The 16016-nt window shown below is 41.8% G+C and overlaps 1 protein-coding gene across 3 annotated transcripts in view; it reads left to right on the plus strand.

The window, feature by feature from the left end:
• The first annotated feature begins 2268 nt into the window (after window positions 1-2268).
• The window catches only part of ptprz1b (protein tyrosine phosphatase receptor type Z1b), a 97274-nt gene continuing 83526 nt past the window's right edge, over window positions 2269-16016 (plus strand). For all 3 annotated transcript variants that reach the window (XM_054739493.2, XM_054739494.2, XM_015955030.3), the window contains exon 1: window positions 2269-2476. In XM_054739493.2, coding sequence (XP_054595468.2) covers window positions 2416-2476 — 61 coding nt within the window. In that variant the 5' untranslated portion in view covers window positions 2269-2415. The remainder of the gene's footprint in view (window positions 2477-16016) is intronic.

A 16016-nucleotide genomic window follows, 5' to 3' on the forward strand; every position in this document is an offset into this window, starting at 1 on the left:
CAGGATCTCAACTGGATGACTGACTGGTCAAGAAGGCACACCAGCACCTATTTTTATTGAGGCCTTTGAGGAAGAACCATTTGTCTTCAGATATCCTGGAGAATTTCTATCTTTGCACCATCGAGAGCATCCTGACCAACTGAATAGTCTGCAATGGCAGTTGCTCTGCCTCGGTCCGAAAGGCGCTGCAGAGAGTGAAAGTTGCCCAGTGCATCACTGGAGCATCACTTCCTGCCATAGAGGACATCTACAAGAAGCAGTGTCTGAAAAGGGTCTGGGAAATATCATCAAAGACCCCAATAATCCAGCACTTGGACTCTTCACCCTCCTGCCCTCTGAGAGGCAAGACCCCCAGGTACCAGAACAGCTTCTTTCCTACAGCTGTCACATTCCTAAATGCTGCTTTCTGATATCTGACCACATTAAAAGTCATGGACTGAGTATACATGCACTCACAATTACTCACAACTAGCCAAAAATAAACACACACACACAATGGACAGAGACAAAACTATTTGGGAATGGACAGAGACAAAAACAAATGGTTGTCCATTCCCTCATAAACAAAACAGTAAAATCATGGAGTTTTACACACACACACAGTTTGTTTATTTTCTAGGCACTTCTGGATGGATGCAAACTGCATGTTGTTGCTTTGCACTGGTGACATGCGCAATGACAATAAAGTAAATTTCTATTTGATTTGATTCGATTCTATGCAAGACACAGATTATAAGCAAACATATGCTGCCTTTTTACATTAGCATTGTAGCAGTCTTCTATGTTATACTCAGTTCACTAATAGCAATAAAATGATGTCAAATTCTTTGCTACTTTTTTGCCATAATCGTCTATACATTATAATGTTTTGTACAATCTTTATACGTGAATATAAACAATATTTCTGTAAAACTTTAAAATGAAATTTAAATCTGTAGTTTAATTTTAATGTTGGAATAAAGTATTTTTATATGCATGTATAGTCAAACCTTTTCTAATTAAATCTAAATATGTAAATTTAAATATAAATATGAAAAATATTATGTTAATCTTAATGGTTAAATCTAAATTTTGAAATCTAAATATGATGATTTTTAACTGAGTATTTAAATAGCATGAAAGTCTAGTTTACCCTGAAACAGGATTAGCATACCAAAATAAAAGCAGGGTGAAGAGTGCCTCCTTAACATCTCTAAGTTCTTTTGAGGGTAAGATTGTATTAGTCCAATTCAATCAATTTGCAGGGAACCCAGACAGAAAAGTTGGTTAAATGACTCATGGATGAACACACTCACACAATCCTATCATTAAAGGGATTCTGGGACATTAGATGTCAGCCTAACCACACAAACCAAATGTGAAGAGATCCCCCATTTAACATCTTAATATTGTGAAAGTCTCTTGAACCATAGAACATTTATGTTTGGGTTCTTCCTGCAAAACAATTAAACTAAGAACTGCTAGACTTACAAGTAAAGAGATGTTAGGCGGCGATTCTCTTCACCCCGATTTTATTTAGGTTTTCTGCTACTGTTTTCAGTCACAATTGACATGTTTGCTAGATATTTAGCTTACCACTGCTGCTTAAAAACACCTTAAAACCTGCTTTGTTTAGATTTCAATGTTTAAATTTAACATTATAATTTTACAATCTAGATAGAGCTTCATATGTCTGAAGTGGATTCTAAATATTTATTTTACTAACTTTAATTGTGGTAAAAAATATTTTTTTAATCGGCTCCTCATACAATGAAGTTAAATGAAATTATGAGAAAAAACAATGCAAAAGGTTTACGGCTGAATAAACTAAATATAAAGCCGAATTAAAAACATTGTGACTTAAACACAATTTAAAAGATGCCATATTTAGATTTTTGATGTTTAAATTTAACATTATATATTTAGCTGTGATTCCTAATCTATAGATTCTTAATATTTATTTCAATAACTTTATTTAAAGTCAATTATTATATAAAAATAATTTTTTTCTTTTACTCGTTATTGTAATCGGCTCGTCATACTATCAGGTATGTTTATTAACATGTTAAATGAAAGTGTGAGGAAAAACAAAACAACATGTTAAACTCGATAAATAACTGAATTAAAAACATTGTGACTCAAAAACACTTTTCCCAGCCTGATGATAGATTTTGTGCTCATTAAGGGGCTGGAGGGTGATTTCCATTATGGCAGTGGGCGGTGCGTGCGCAATCCGTCTCCTACTGATGTGCGCGCGTCCGCATTTATCCAACCAAGCAGCCAGCCAGCGAGCCCGCTCTTCTCAAACCACCAGACCCAGCGGAACCGAGCCGAGCCGAGCCAGGCAGGACGAGCGGAGCGATGACCTGTTAGCCCCTGTTCTTGACGCAGCTCGCTGATAAACCCTCCTCCTGCGGTCAGTTCTGCCCCGACGCGATGGACTCCACACTTCCGCGGACCCTCGTTATCTCCCAGCTGCTGCTGCTCTCCTACATAGGTACGGAACTGTTGAGACGTAAACATCCTAAATGAGACTGAAACTGTTTGCATGTGATGTTTCAGTCGTGTAACTGGAACGGCTCAGCGTGAAGAAGCTATCAGAACGCTGATGTTTTAAATGTTTAGCTCTGGCTGCTCATGATTTCTTTCAAATGAGACATCACAGATGAGGATGTGGAGCCATGTGCAGTGATTTCAGACTCCTGAAACTCATGGTTCTGCTGCAGCATCATGTCAGTGGCTCTTGTTTTAGAGACTGGTTTTAAAAGGACTGTCCATCTGTATGATAAACCACACCGGAGGGCTGCCTCTGCACACATAGCAAATGCTTTGTTAGAAACAGCTACTCCTGATAACCGCTGTTGCTGATGTCAGATCACGGCTCTTAGGAAGAACCAGAGACAGGCTGTAACAGGTGGGGGAGAAGCTGGAGCAGGCAGACTCAATTTTAAAGAGCAAAAAGTCAGATGAGAAATGAATTTTAACAGTATTTGCAGAAAGAAAATGATAATAAGGATTATTTAAAGTGACTGCTTACACTGCTTCAAGCAACCCCTCCAACAAAAATCACAAATCACTGAAATGTGGCTTATTAAAATAACAGCAACAAGAGATGTAAACACTAACTCTGCAAGATGAGTTCTGGGATATTTCTGGGAGGGGGAAAGGTGACGGGTAGAACACAAAAGCTCGGCCCTCTCAGCTGTGGGGTCTCTATACAAAACTAAAACGCTAAGCTGTCAGCAAATCACCACCGTTTTGAGAGTGAGTGATGTCACTGATTGGAGCCAAAAGGCATCCACCCACATTAAAGCTACAATGGCAAATCTGTAAAGCAAACTAGCTTAAAACATTTTTGTCATGCTTTTTAACGTTAATACGTCTATACATGTGTTGGAGATTAAACATAAAAAACATCTCATGAAGTGGTTCTCTCGCAGTTCTCTAAAATTCTCAGCCAGTAACATGGCTTGGTCTGAAACCACCAAGTTACAGATTTGCATCTACAGGTGGCAAAGTTGTGTTGTTCAGTAAGAGTACAAAGTATGAGACCAAAAGTAGACTTCCATAAAATAAATTAGGGCCAGTTTTGAATGGCAATGACAAAAATGATTTTTGTTACATTTTGACTTGAGTTTAAACACGGGTATACACCCACTGACTAACTTAATCTACTTGATCGACCAATCACATGAAAAAAACATGGTTAGCGCTGTAAAAGGAGAGAAGTGCTGCTACGGGAGCCCAGACCATATTTTGACATGGGTCGTGTGTTTTGCCCTCCTTCTGCCATCTTTATTTGCATTAAGTTTTCACTTGTTACCAACTCTGCATGTGTAATTATGAGGTGTGTAAAATAAAGTTAATCTTAGATTAAAAATGTCCTCAGCCTTTTGTATGTATATGTAAGTTTAAAATGAACACAAAAAGATAACTCATAAAGAATGTCTGTTTTCCTAGAGAATTGACCTGATGTGGGTTCAGCCGTTTGATAATTCTATTTAGCCGAGAGAAATCAAAGACCAAATGTTTAATATTCGTTCCTAACTAGATTATCTGGCTTTTTAAGTAATTTCTTGAGAACCACAGAAGAAAAACGAGGTGATATTCCACTCAGAAAACACATCTGAGGTTTTCCTCCTCGCTTATATCCTGAGCTCCCGTTTGATGAGGTTTTGTGTGATCAGATTAACTCAGACAAGGCCATAAGACTTTTTTATGAGATTAAGTCAAATACAGGATAGCAATGAAAAAAAAAGTGATGTGAATACTGTCCTGAATCTGCCTTCACCTGTTTCTTGTTTCTGATTAAAGCAAAGTAGTAGCTGCAGATTGAGTTTTAGAATGCAAAGCATCACATTTCTTCTTCTTAATACAACCGAGGGATCAAATGATCCTCAGCTGAGATCCAAAAGAGCTTCTCTGCTTTTCCATTTCTCTTGCTTCTCATGATAGTAAGAGGAGCAGGATTAGAAATGTTTATGTAAACTGAATCTTTCTAAATGATAAGAAAACAAAATAAATCTTATCCACAAATAAATATGTAAAAACAAAATTGCAGCAAATATAATCCATATTAGATATTTTTTTATTTCATAGGTTTGGGGAAATTTATGAATATTTCATTTAAGTTTTGATTTCAGATTTAAAAGATAACAAAAACAATGACACATGATCTTGTGCTTTGCAAAATAACTTAGTTTTTATTTCCTTTCAAGCGATATGCACTCTTCTGAAGACCTAACTCAAGTGTTAGCTGGCAGAATGAGAGTAAAACACAGCATCAATGTGTGACTTATCTGAATAATGTTGACATTGTAACACACACACACTCCCCCTGCTGAATATGTAGTCTAATTGAAATGTGAAATCTAGATTTTTTAGACTTTACACAATCATGAAACTTCTATTATGAAACATGGTACTTTCTAGTCAAAGCGGTGATCGTAGTACGCAGGCCTGCACGATATTAGGAAAACCTGCGATACGCGATAACAGTGATTAACATTGCGACGACGATATGACTTGCAATAAATAAAAACTTAACTCAGGTGCCAAAAAATAAACCAAAAACGAAGGAATACAAAATTTTTTTTAAATGACTAAAAAAAAAAATAAAAAAGGGAAAAGCTAAATTTGTAATCAATAAATGTGCGGAAAGGGTAAAAAGAAAATGAACAAGAAAAGGCAATCAGTGGATCTCGGGAAAAGCAGAATCAGCAGAAAGAGCAGAACAAATCTAACTCAGGTGTTTGCTAACCATCCATATTAAGTGCCGTCTGCCTCGGGGACGGGCATCTAACCCCTGAGAACCCACCTGATTGGACAAATGGGTGGAGAACGTTATTTGATTAGTCAAAACTTCATGCTTTCGTTTGACAAAATGCATTATGTGTAACAAACATTTTAGCTGACCATTCATTTCGATTTTTTTCTGTTCTTTGTGATATGTGTATTGCGCATGCTGATATCGCAATGACAATACATTTGTGATAAATTATGCAGCCCTAATAGTACGTGTTTGTAAAAAAGCAGTAACTGCGGTTAGGGCTGGACGATATAGAAAAAAGCTTTTTGATAAAAAAAAACCATATTCATCAATATCAATAATTATTAAAAACTATATGAAAATGTAGAAAATATATTCAGGATTTTTCCTGGCTCAAATTGAGGCAGAGGTGGTACCATCCTGACCATGCGCCAGCACATGCATACTCACTCCCTCACTTTTTTATAAAAGGCTCACTAATATGCATTAGATTGGTGTTTAGTTCCTTGTTCCCCATCTGATATTTATAGTTAAAAATATTTTTAAATATTTTACCTACATTTCAGTAACATTTTTGGTTTGTATTAATAACACTCATCTTAGCCAAAATAACACATAAATACAGGTGCTGGCCAGTAAATTAGAATATCATCAAAAGGTTGAAAATATTTCAGTAATTCCATTCAAAACGTGAAACTTGTACATTATATTCATGCAATGCACACAGACCAATGTATTTCCGATGTTTATTACGTTTAATTTTGATATTTATAGGTGACAACCAATGAAAACATCAAATCTGGTATCTCAGAAAATTAGAATATTCTAAAGGCCAATGAAAAAATGTTTGTTTCTCTAATGTTGGCCAACTGAAAAGAATGAACATGAAAAGAATGTGCATGTATAGCACTCAATACTTAGTCGGGGCTCCTTTTGCCTCAATAACTGCAGTAATGCGGCGTGGCATGGACTCGATCAGTCTGTGGCACTGCTCAGGTGTTATGAGAGCCCAGGTTGCTCTGATAGTCGTCTTCAGCTCCTCTGCATTGTTGGGTCTAGCGTATTGCATCCTCCGCTTCACAATACCCCATAGATTTTCTATGGGGTTAAGGTCAGGCGAGTTTGCTGGCCAATCAAGGACAGGGATACCATGGTCCTTGAACCAGGTGCTGGTGGTTTTGGCACTGTGTGCAGGTGCCAAGTCCTGTTGAAAGGTGAAGTCTGCATCCCCATAAAGTTGGTCAGCAGCAGGAAGCATGAAGTGCTCTAAAACTTCCTGGTAGACGGCTGCATTGACCCTGGACCTCAGGAAACAGAGTGGGCCAACACCGGCAGATGACATGGCACCCCACACCATCACTGACGGTGGAAACTTTACACTGGACCTCATGCAACGTGGATTCTGTGCTTCTCCGCTCTTCCTCCAGACTCTGGGTCCTTGATTTCCAAAGGAAATGCAGAACTTGCTTTCATCAGAAAACATAACTTTGGACCACTCAGCATCAGTCCAGTCCTTTTTGTCCTTGGCCCAGGCGAGACGCTTCTTGCGCTGTTTCATGTTCAAGAGTGGCTTGACACACGGAATGCGACACCCGAATCCCATGTCTTTCATGAGTTTCCTCGTGGTGGTTCTTGAAGCGCTGACTCCAGCTGCAGTCCACTCTTTGTGGATCTCCCCCACATTTTTGAATGGGTTTGTCGTCACAATTCTCTGCAGGGTGCGGTTATCCCTAGAGCTTGTACACTTTTTTCTACCACATTTTTTCCGTCCCTTCGCCTGTCTGTTAATGTGCTTGGACACAGAGCTCTGCGAACAGCCAGCTTCTTTAGCAATCACCTTTTGTGTCTTGCCCTCCTTGTGCAAGGTGTCAATGATTGTCTTTTGGACAGCTGTTAAGTCAGAAGTCTTCCCCATGATTGTGGTGCCTTCAAAACAAGACTGAGGGACCTTTTAAAGGCCTTTGCAGGTGTTTTGAGTAAATCAGCTGATTAGAGTGGCAGCAGGTGTCTTCTATATTCAGCCTTTTCAGAATATTCTAATTTTTTGAGATACCAAATTTGGAGTTTTCATTAGTTGTCACTTATGAATATCAAATTTAAATGTAATGAACATTGGAAATACATTGGTCTGTGTGCATTGCATGAATATAATGTACAAGTTTCACGTTTTGAATGGAATTACTGAAATATTTTCAACCTTTTGATGATATTCTAATTTACTGGCCAGCACCTGTATATCCAGTAAAATATAATGCATTTCATTAACACGCATTTGTATTGGAAATGGTAATATTTAATTTCTGCTGCTAACAATGTAATGGTGGCATGTCTATTATGTATGGGTTAGGGGGGTGTTCTGTTTTGCCTTGGCCCCCAAAATGCCTTGAAACGGCCCTGGGTGTGTGACTGAGTTTTGAAGGTGATCTGAATTGAATCAGATGTATAAATATGACATGTATATAACTTATTGTTTAATACAGGTAAAAATGTGTAGTGGAGATAAATCTATCTACATTTTACTTTCAAGCTTTGTTTTCTTGTTTTTATGTGACTATTGTCCTGTCTCTCTCTCATCTTCCTGCATCTCCTCTAAACTCTCCAGAAAAACTGCTGCCTGGATTCTTACTTTTTCACCTCATCAGTTACTTTTGAACTACGCAGATCAAAGGGATCTCCTGACCGCAAAGCGGAGTGCGCGTTTCGATGCTGCGTCAGTGAGGTGAAATCACCGCAGCACACGATGAGCGAGCGTGTCAGGAACGATTAAAAGACAGAGTACCAGAGGATTTAAACAGATATGAATGATCATGTGTTAATAATGTTTTGTTGTGCCACCTTGAGAATGTATCGTGTGCCGGACGCAGCGGGCGCACCAGCGATCAGTGCTCTGCGTCCACTCCACTCAACAGAATCCCGCTACGCTGAGAGTCCATAAATATTGTAATACAGGTAGAAACTGGATCTGTCCCTGAAAGATATCTAGCCCCCCATAACTCGATCCCTGCTCCTGGATGAAAAACCGGACGTTTTGATCAATGTAGGAAACTTCCCCCCCCTGGCGCCCCGAACAGAGAGTCAAAAGTGGACATGTCCGGGGGAAAGAGGACGTATGGTCAGCCTACAATAGCACCAACCATAGATATGTACCAACTAGTGAGAAAAGCAATTTTTGATCTTCTTTTCTGCAGCAGTTTTAGCGTTTTTCGGTGCACCGCTGCTGATACAGCAGTGTGGCACAGTGGTGCAGTGCTGCAACTGCAGTTAAAATAACATCCATATAGCTGTGGGCAGAGTGAAATCATGCTGGGGCAGCACAAAAATAGCTGGAGGTGGCCGCCATGCAAATTTGAACGCAGGAAAAACCCTGATATTTTAAGTGCAGCCCTGGCTATTTTATTTAATAATTTTATGATAACACAAGTTGGTAGCATTACCAGACTTGTTTTTTATCGATTGTCTTATTTTTAAAACCACTGTTGTTGGTTTTTTTTGTTAGACTTGTAAGAATGAAAATATTGTCACACTGGTGAACTACTGTAACCATTTTTTGGGGACAGTATCATCTACCTCTCCTTGCTGCAACATCTTTAGTGTCACACTGCTGTCTGTTTAGGTTTGAGAACATAAATTCAAACTGTGTTCCCTCGCGCGGACACGGGTCTTTCGGGCCCCCCCCCCAGAGCCAGGCCTGGAGTTGGGGTGCGTTGGCAAGCGCTTGGTGGCAGGGCTTTTACCCATGGAGCCCAGCTCATGGGAGGAGCCAAAGGGGCAGGGTGCATTGACCTTATCGGTCTGATACTTGGCTACAAAAGCTAGCTCTCGGTACGTGGAATGTCACCTCTCTGGTGAGGAAAGAGCCAGAGTTGGTGTATGAGGTTGAGAGGTTACAGCTAGAGATAGTTGGACTCCCCTCAACACATGGCTCTGGCTCTGGAACCAGTTTCCTCGAGAGGGGTTGGACTTTCTACCACTTTAGAGTTGCTCCCATTGAGAGGCGCTGAGCAGGGGTGGGCATACTTGTTGAGCCCCATTTTGGTGCCTGTATGTTGGGGTTTACCACAGTGAACGAGAGGGTAGCCTCCCTCTGCCCTGGTGTGGGGGGACGGGTCCTGACTGTGGTTTGTGCTTTTGCACCAAACTGCAGCCCAGACTACACACCCTTTTTGGAGTCCTTGGAGAAGGTGATGGAGAGCGCTCCTTCCGGTGACTTCCTCGTTCTGCTGGGGGACTTTAACACTCATGTGGGCAACAACAGTGAGACCTTGTTCTAAAATAAAATGTTTTATTTTATTTTAATTACCTTAAAAGACTCAAAGTCTCTTTTTACACTTTATATTTATTTAATCAGGATCGTTGTCAAGTCGACGCCAGAAACAATGAAACACAACTTGAATATTAGAGGAACAACAAGGCTTTATTCAACCAGCATTCATACAAGTTATCAATCATGAACAAAACATTTCTCTTACCGTTGCTTATGGGTGGAGAGCTGAACACCCCAGTTAGAAAACGTAATCCATGATAACACATGTAATCCAAGAACCTCGTCAGGTAGAATCCTTCAAAACAGCTCTAACAGCTCTGAGCTCTGCTCTGCTCCTTATACATTCCCTGATGTGCGTGCAAAGCTGCACACCTCCACCAGGATTACCTTGATTACATCCTCATGATCACATTATGTTCGGCTCTCCTTGATTACATCCTCATGATAAGTGTGATTGACAAACAGTAGTGATCAATAACTTGTATAAAGCAATTATACAACAGATGACAAGTTCATTTTTATTACATTCCACTCTTGAACTTTTCATCTAATTTATGTAACATATCCATCACCATTTCCCCATCAAAACCAACGTCATTTATAACATACCTTGTAGTTCCACTTTAATTTTCATCGTAGTCTTTGCATTATTACCCAATTTATTTCTCTTCTTAATCGAATAACATACCAACAAATAATAAGATTACACAATGTTAGAATGCTGATTATAATTAATGCTGCAATCATAGGTGGAATTAGCACTTTATTAGCGGTACTCGACATGCCTGTAAATATATCCCACCAATGATGAGCGGAAGCCTGTTCAATCAATGTAGCAACATGTTTTATTTCCCCTTGTGCCACAAGAGTAGACACCATGAGCCTGGAAAGGTTGGACCTATGAGAGTCAATCAATTTTGCCACTTCAGTGGAACCATCCAATGCGCATTTGAATCGTTCCAGTGAGAGTGTCCAAGGGGAGTGTAAAACCTCCCATTGTATCTTAGTCAGCCGACTAGATACAGTGTAATTACTCAACCAATAGGTCACGTTATTCCATTCCCACATATGTATACCCTTGAGACAACCTGAAAAGGGAACTGAAGGTACCTGTGGGGAATTGGTCATTGTAGCCACGCATAAGGTGTTAGGACCCACCTGCCAAAACTGTTCCTCTGGGGGTGTGACCGTCCAATCACAGAGTACGACCCTTGAATCAGTGAAACATGGATTGCTATGTCCTTTTACCAATGGGCAGGCTAAACCCTTATCAGTCTCATCACAGTGTTTTACTTCATATGTTCGATTTGTTTTAACATCCCACCACTCTCCACTAACATGGAGATACCAAAACCCTTTAGTGGTTATCACCGGCAGTATCTGATATCTACACACAGTCATTACTGATGTCATATTATACTGATCCCAGTATCCAGTACACATAGATTTATTACAAATCGTCATTTCTGCATGTAGCTGTAGCCATAATGAACTACTGATGTTCCATAATGTTCGCCATGCATGATAGTTATTACTCATTACCTGTATTTGAAACCTATTTCTCTGTGTCTCAGCATGAATAGTCTGCAAGGAACAGACTGTCCAATTACCTATGTGTGACAAATTATGCAATGCATCATAAGTTTCATTCCAAAGCTTTAGATTCCATTTAAATACACTTTTCCACACATCACTTTCTTCTAGCTGACTAGATACAGTCGAAGGCATCCATCTTGCAGTCTTGGTGACAGCTTGTGCGGTGTATTCTCCAGTGTTGGACAGCATAGTTCGTGTTACCTCATTGTTTGCTGTGTTAGCCAGACCATACAAAGTTCCAGTTCCTCCTAGCACGGTGTCATACCATGCTCGCCTCCTCCTGTTGCAAGGCGGAATAGGAGGGAATTTCACAGTCCATCGCACATATTCGGCTACCCTTATTTGTCCCATTTGTTGACAAGTGTGAACCAGGGGAGCTACAGCTGTCTGCGTAGCTCTAGCTGTGTCGGGCAGCACCCAGAATATGTACAAATAGGCGCGTCCTCCTGTGATTACAGTTCCATTCCTGATCCGGAAATCGCGATCAACCTTCATACTCCAATTTGTGCCATTTTGTATGCAAGTACCATTCCCCTGATGGTATGCACAGATGCACGCTGCAGAATTAAAGGTTACTGTTGATCCTTGAACCAACACCCCTGGGCTGATCACCCTTCCTCGGATTTTAAGACATCCTCTGCACCGGTACATCTTACCGGTAGATGTTAGGTTTCCCAAGTAGCAAGCGTCATTTGCTCTGCATGTGAATGTGCCTTGAGTGCGGTTGGACATACTGCTAACCAATTCCAGATGGCCCATGACCCCTTCTTCCAACACTTGTCCTTCCGTGAGCCCCCAACAGAAATGTGCCCTCAGTGCGATGACAGCGAGGACATGGAGGACGATGACCAAACATCCGACACCACCAGGTCCGCGGAGCCCATCCATCGCCTCGACAAAGGTTCAATCCTTTTGTAGGGGAAGGGGACCCAGTCAACCACCGTCACTCAGACACCCGCCTATGGGATACATACAAAACTGCAGATAGAATGACAAGCATTAATTTTCTCTCCTGTAACATTTGTTTATCGGAATATTAATCCATTTTTCCTCTCCGGGGAACAATACACTTACCACAGCATCTTTTCCCTGTGCAATAATCTCTCCAGCTCTGGGAGGACCATTGAGCTGCTCCACCCACACTTTTGCCCCCGCAGTAAAGTCTGATGATTCAAACCCAGTTTCACCCCTCTGAGTGATAGTGGTAGGTTTAGTAATCTCTTCAACTTTGGACATTACACACCGTTTGATTACTAACTGAGCTATCTTGTCTCCTTTTTCCAGTACCAACGGTTCTTTACCTGTATGCTGACACACCACACCTATTTCCCCTTGATAGTCTGAGTCTATTACCCCAGCTAAAATGGTTAGACCCCTCAAAGCTAAACCACTTCTTGGACACACATGAGCATAAGTTCCTGGTGGACATTGAATTCCCAATCCTGTTTTTACCACTGTCACTTTATTGGTTACTAAAGTGATGCTTTCCAAGATTTTAAGATCTAATCCCACAGAGCCCGCAGTTGCTCTAACAGGGAGTTCTGCCTCAGAAGTTAGTTTCCACATTCGTATAGGAGGGTCAGTAGAAGTTGTTTCCCTTCCTGCCCTGGCAACCATTAGCATCAGTGGAGTAACTCCATCCCCCACGGGTCTGTTATTTAACTGATGTACTGCCCTAGTCAGATTTTCTCTCCATTTGTCCAAAGAATTAGTAACCGATAGTTTCCTTAGTTTCTCTTTCAGTAACCCATTCATTCTCTCAATGAGTCCACTAGCTTTCGGGTGATATGCTACATGATAGATCCATTCTACCGCGTTGTTCTCTGCCCATTCTTTGATCTTATTTCCAGTGAAATGGGTACCATTATCAGTCTGAACCTGCAAAGGTAGTCCATAATAGGTCTCTATTAATGACAGACATTTCAATGTAGCCTCCTGATTGGCGTTATGACACGGATGCACCACCAGTACCCCTGACACCGTATCCACGGCTGTGCATGCATACTTACAGTTTTTACTTTTTGGCAATGGTCCAATGAAATCAATCTGCCAACACTGTCCCGCTTGTTTACCTCGATGTATCTGTCCCTGTATATGTCGAGGGATTCTCTTTTTCTGATGTTGACAAGGTTCACAATCTTCTATGGCAGTTTTAATATCATCAATGATGAGATCTATTCCTCTGTCCCTCGCCCATTTCAATGTTCCCTGCACACCCCAATGTCCAGCAGTAACGTGAGCCCATTTGGCTAATCCAGGACTTGATTGTCTTACAGCCTGAATTTTCACTATCTTATCTACAGTCTGATTATGCAGGGATTCAGGATCATTGTTATTAGTATGAGCATCCACATGTAATACTGACACAGGAATATTTTGGCATTTCTCCCAAATGTCCTTCCATAGGTCAGCTCCCCAAACCTCTTTTGAATGTATCTTCCATTGTGTAGCATGCCAAGTTGGCATCCAAGTTAACATTCCTTGGGCTACTGACCAGGAGTCAGTATAAATACTTACTCCCTGCACCCCAGCCGTCATTATTACCATGTGTACTACTTTCAACTCCGCCCATTGACTACTCTTTCCTGTCCCTGTGAGTTCCATAACTTGTTGTGTACCAGGGTTAAATGCCCCAGCCTTCCATTTCCTGGTTCCTGCCACATATTGACAGGAACCATCAGTGAACCAGGCTCGCTCCTGCTGCTCTGGGGTGAGTTCGCTCCATCTTACCCCCAGTTTCACAGGAGAATCCTGGATTGGTTTTACCTCAAAAGGCACTTCATCCATTTCTGGAACGTCTGCCACTTGCTCGTGGAGCATTGATACTCCTTTTTCTACAATGTTTCCCTTTATTTTATCAGGATTGCCATGAATTACCGAGGCCTCCGCCCCAGTGTCAACCAATGCCATTACTGTCTGTACTGATTTTTTCCAATAAATCTGTAATTCCACATGTGGTCTGATATCATTTATTGACCATCCTGAGGCACTGGCAACAACCTGAGCTTGACCTTCATCCTATTCATCATCATGTTCCCTTCGGTGCTGTTTTTTCTTTCTACGCTTCACTGCCGCCACCTGATAACACTCATCTGAACTCTCCTCCTCTGAAGATTCCTTGGGAGGGGCGGAAGGTTCAGCAGGCTTCGACGCCACCTCCCTGATCACATTCTGCAACATTCCAACCAATTCTGACACAGACATCCTGTCGTCCTTTTCAGGACAATGTCTGAACTGACAATGGACCTTCAGTCCCATTTGGCTGCATTTCTCCATCAATGCATTAGTGGGCAATCCATCAATCTCCTCAAACGGCACTCCCGCTTGTCGCAGTGCCCTCCACAGATCTGTTCTAGAGGGGCCCATTGCCCCCCCTTTACGACCCCTTGAATGTGGATCAATCCTGGGTTTATTTTCAGTTCTAGCTCCCTCTCTCCTCGTCTCAGACCAATCACCCAGCGTGGTGAGTTCGCCAAGACGATCTTTTATCGCGGCAAAAGTCTGGTCTGCCGCGCCAAACAACAAGCTGGTCACCATGGGTTTATAATGTGGTGGGGCATGTCTGATGAGGTGATCTCTAGTTGCCTTAGAGATGTTACAGTCCACCACTCCAGCTCCCCCGTTTCGAGCCACTTGCTCTCTAATAGTGAGTCTGGTGAGCCGCTGAATGGCATCTCTCACTGTCTGCCATTGCCCTTTAATCTCAGACCAGTCCGCCGTGGTAGGATAGATTACATGACATGCCAGAGCATATGCATCCCCCACATTGAAATCTTCATCAGCTGGCAATGCCCGGACTGTAGCCCGGTATTCAGCATTTATCTGTGCATCAGTACTTAATCCTGAAAATCTCATGGCATCACCGGCATCTATGGCTATATCACACGCGCCATCCTCCATAAGGCGATTAAGCCAGGAGTCAGTTGGTTCGCCTGGGCGCTGTTTCAGCTTCCCATTCATGTGATTTAACTCATCTTGTGAATAATCCTCTAGCGTTGTTAGCAGCCTAGGGGCGGGTTGTGGCTGCTGTTGTAACATCCTTCTTATATTACCCGCCTCATCGAGTTCCGGCCGTCCCTGATCATCCACCATATCTACCAGTATTGGTGGAATAATTTGCTGTTCTCGCCGACGCCTAGTAATAGGTCTTTGTTCTGACATCTTTATCCCCTGTAATGATGGATACAAGGGCTGAGGTGGTGGGTCAGGTTTAATCGCCCACTCCTCCTCCTCATCATCCCCCCAAAGATCCCCGTTCCATTTCTCTGGGTTCCAATCTTCACCAACATTCTTTACAAACGCCCGGATCTGAGCAGGACCTGCTCTACGAGGTCGCTTCTTTTCCTTCCTTTGCGCTCGAGACACAAAAGTCAGCGTTTTATCCAAAACATTCTGAGCATGTTTTAGCTCTTTCCCCATCACACACACTCTCTGCTCAAACTCTGAGCATGATTTTTCAACTTCTTCAGCATGGATTTTCTCCTGCGCCGCTCGCTCTCTACAACTGCTCAATTCTAACTCCTGTTTTTTCCATGCTTCTGCAAAAAGCCACATCATATCTCTCACTCCTGCCAGCGGCGCTTTTTTTTTAACTTCTATCCGCGTCAAACGGTCCAGCACCACGGCGGGGCTGACCACTCCATTTAACTCTCCCCACGGCCCAGGGCGTCCACCGCGCTGCCTTAACATATCACCAATGGATCGGAACTCCTCCGTTTCCCAGCCGGGAATCGGCACGGGAATCGGCGTTCCCTCCCCAGAAGCACTCGGCTCCTTTTTGCTTCTCCAAAAACACTTCATTGTTGCTGGAATAGCTTGACTGATCCTGTTCGTGACGCCAAAAATGTTCTAAAATAAAATGTTTTATTTTATTTTAATTACCTTAAAAGACTCAAAGTCTCTTTTTAC

This window comes from Nothobranchius furzeri, chromosome 1, assembly GCF_043380555.1.
Source record: "Nothobranchius furzeri strain GRZ-AD chromosome 1, NfurGRZ-RIMD1, whole genome shotgun sequence".
Lineage (NCBI taxonomy): Eukaryota > Metazoa > Chordata > Actinopteri > Cyprinodontiformes > Nothobranchiidae > Nothobranchius > Nothobranchius furzeri.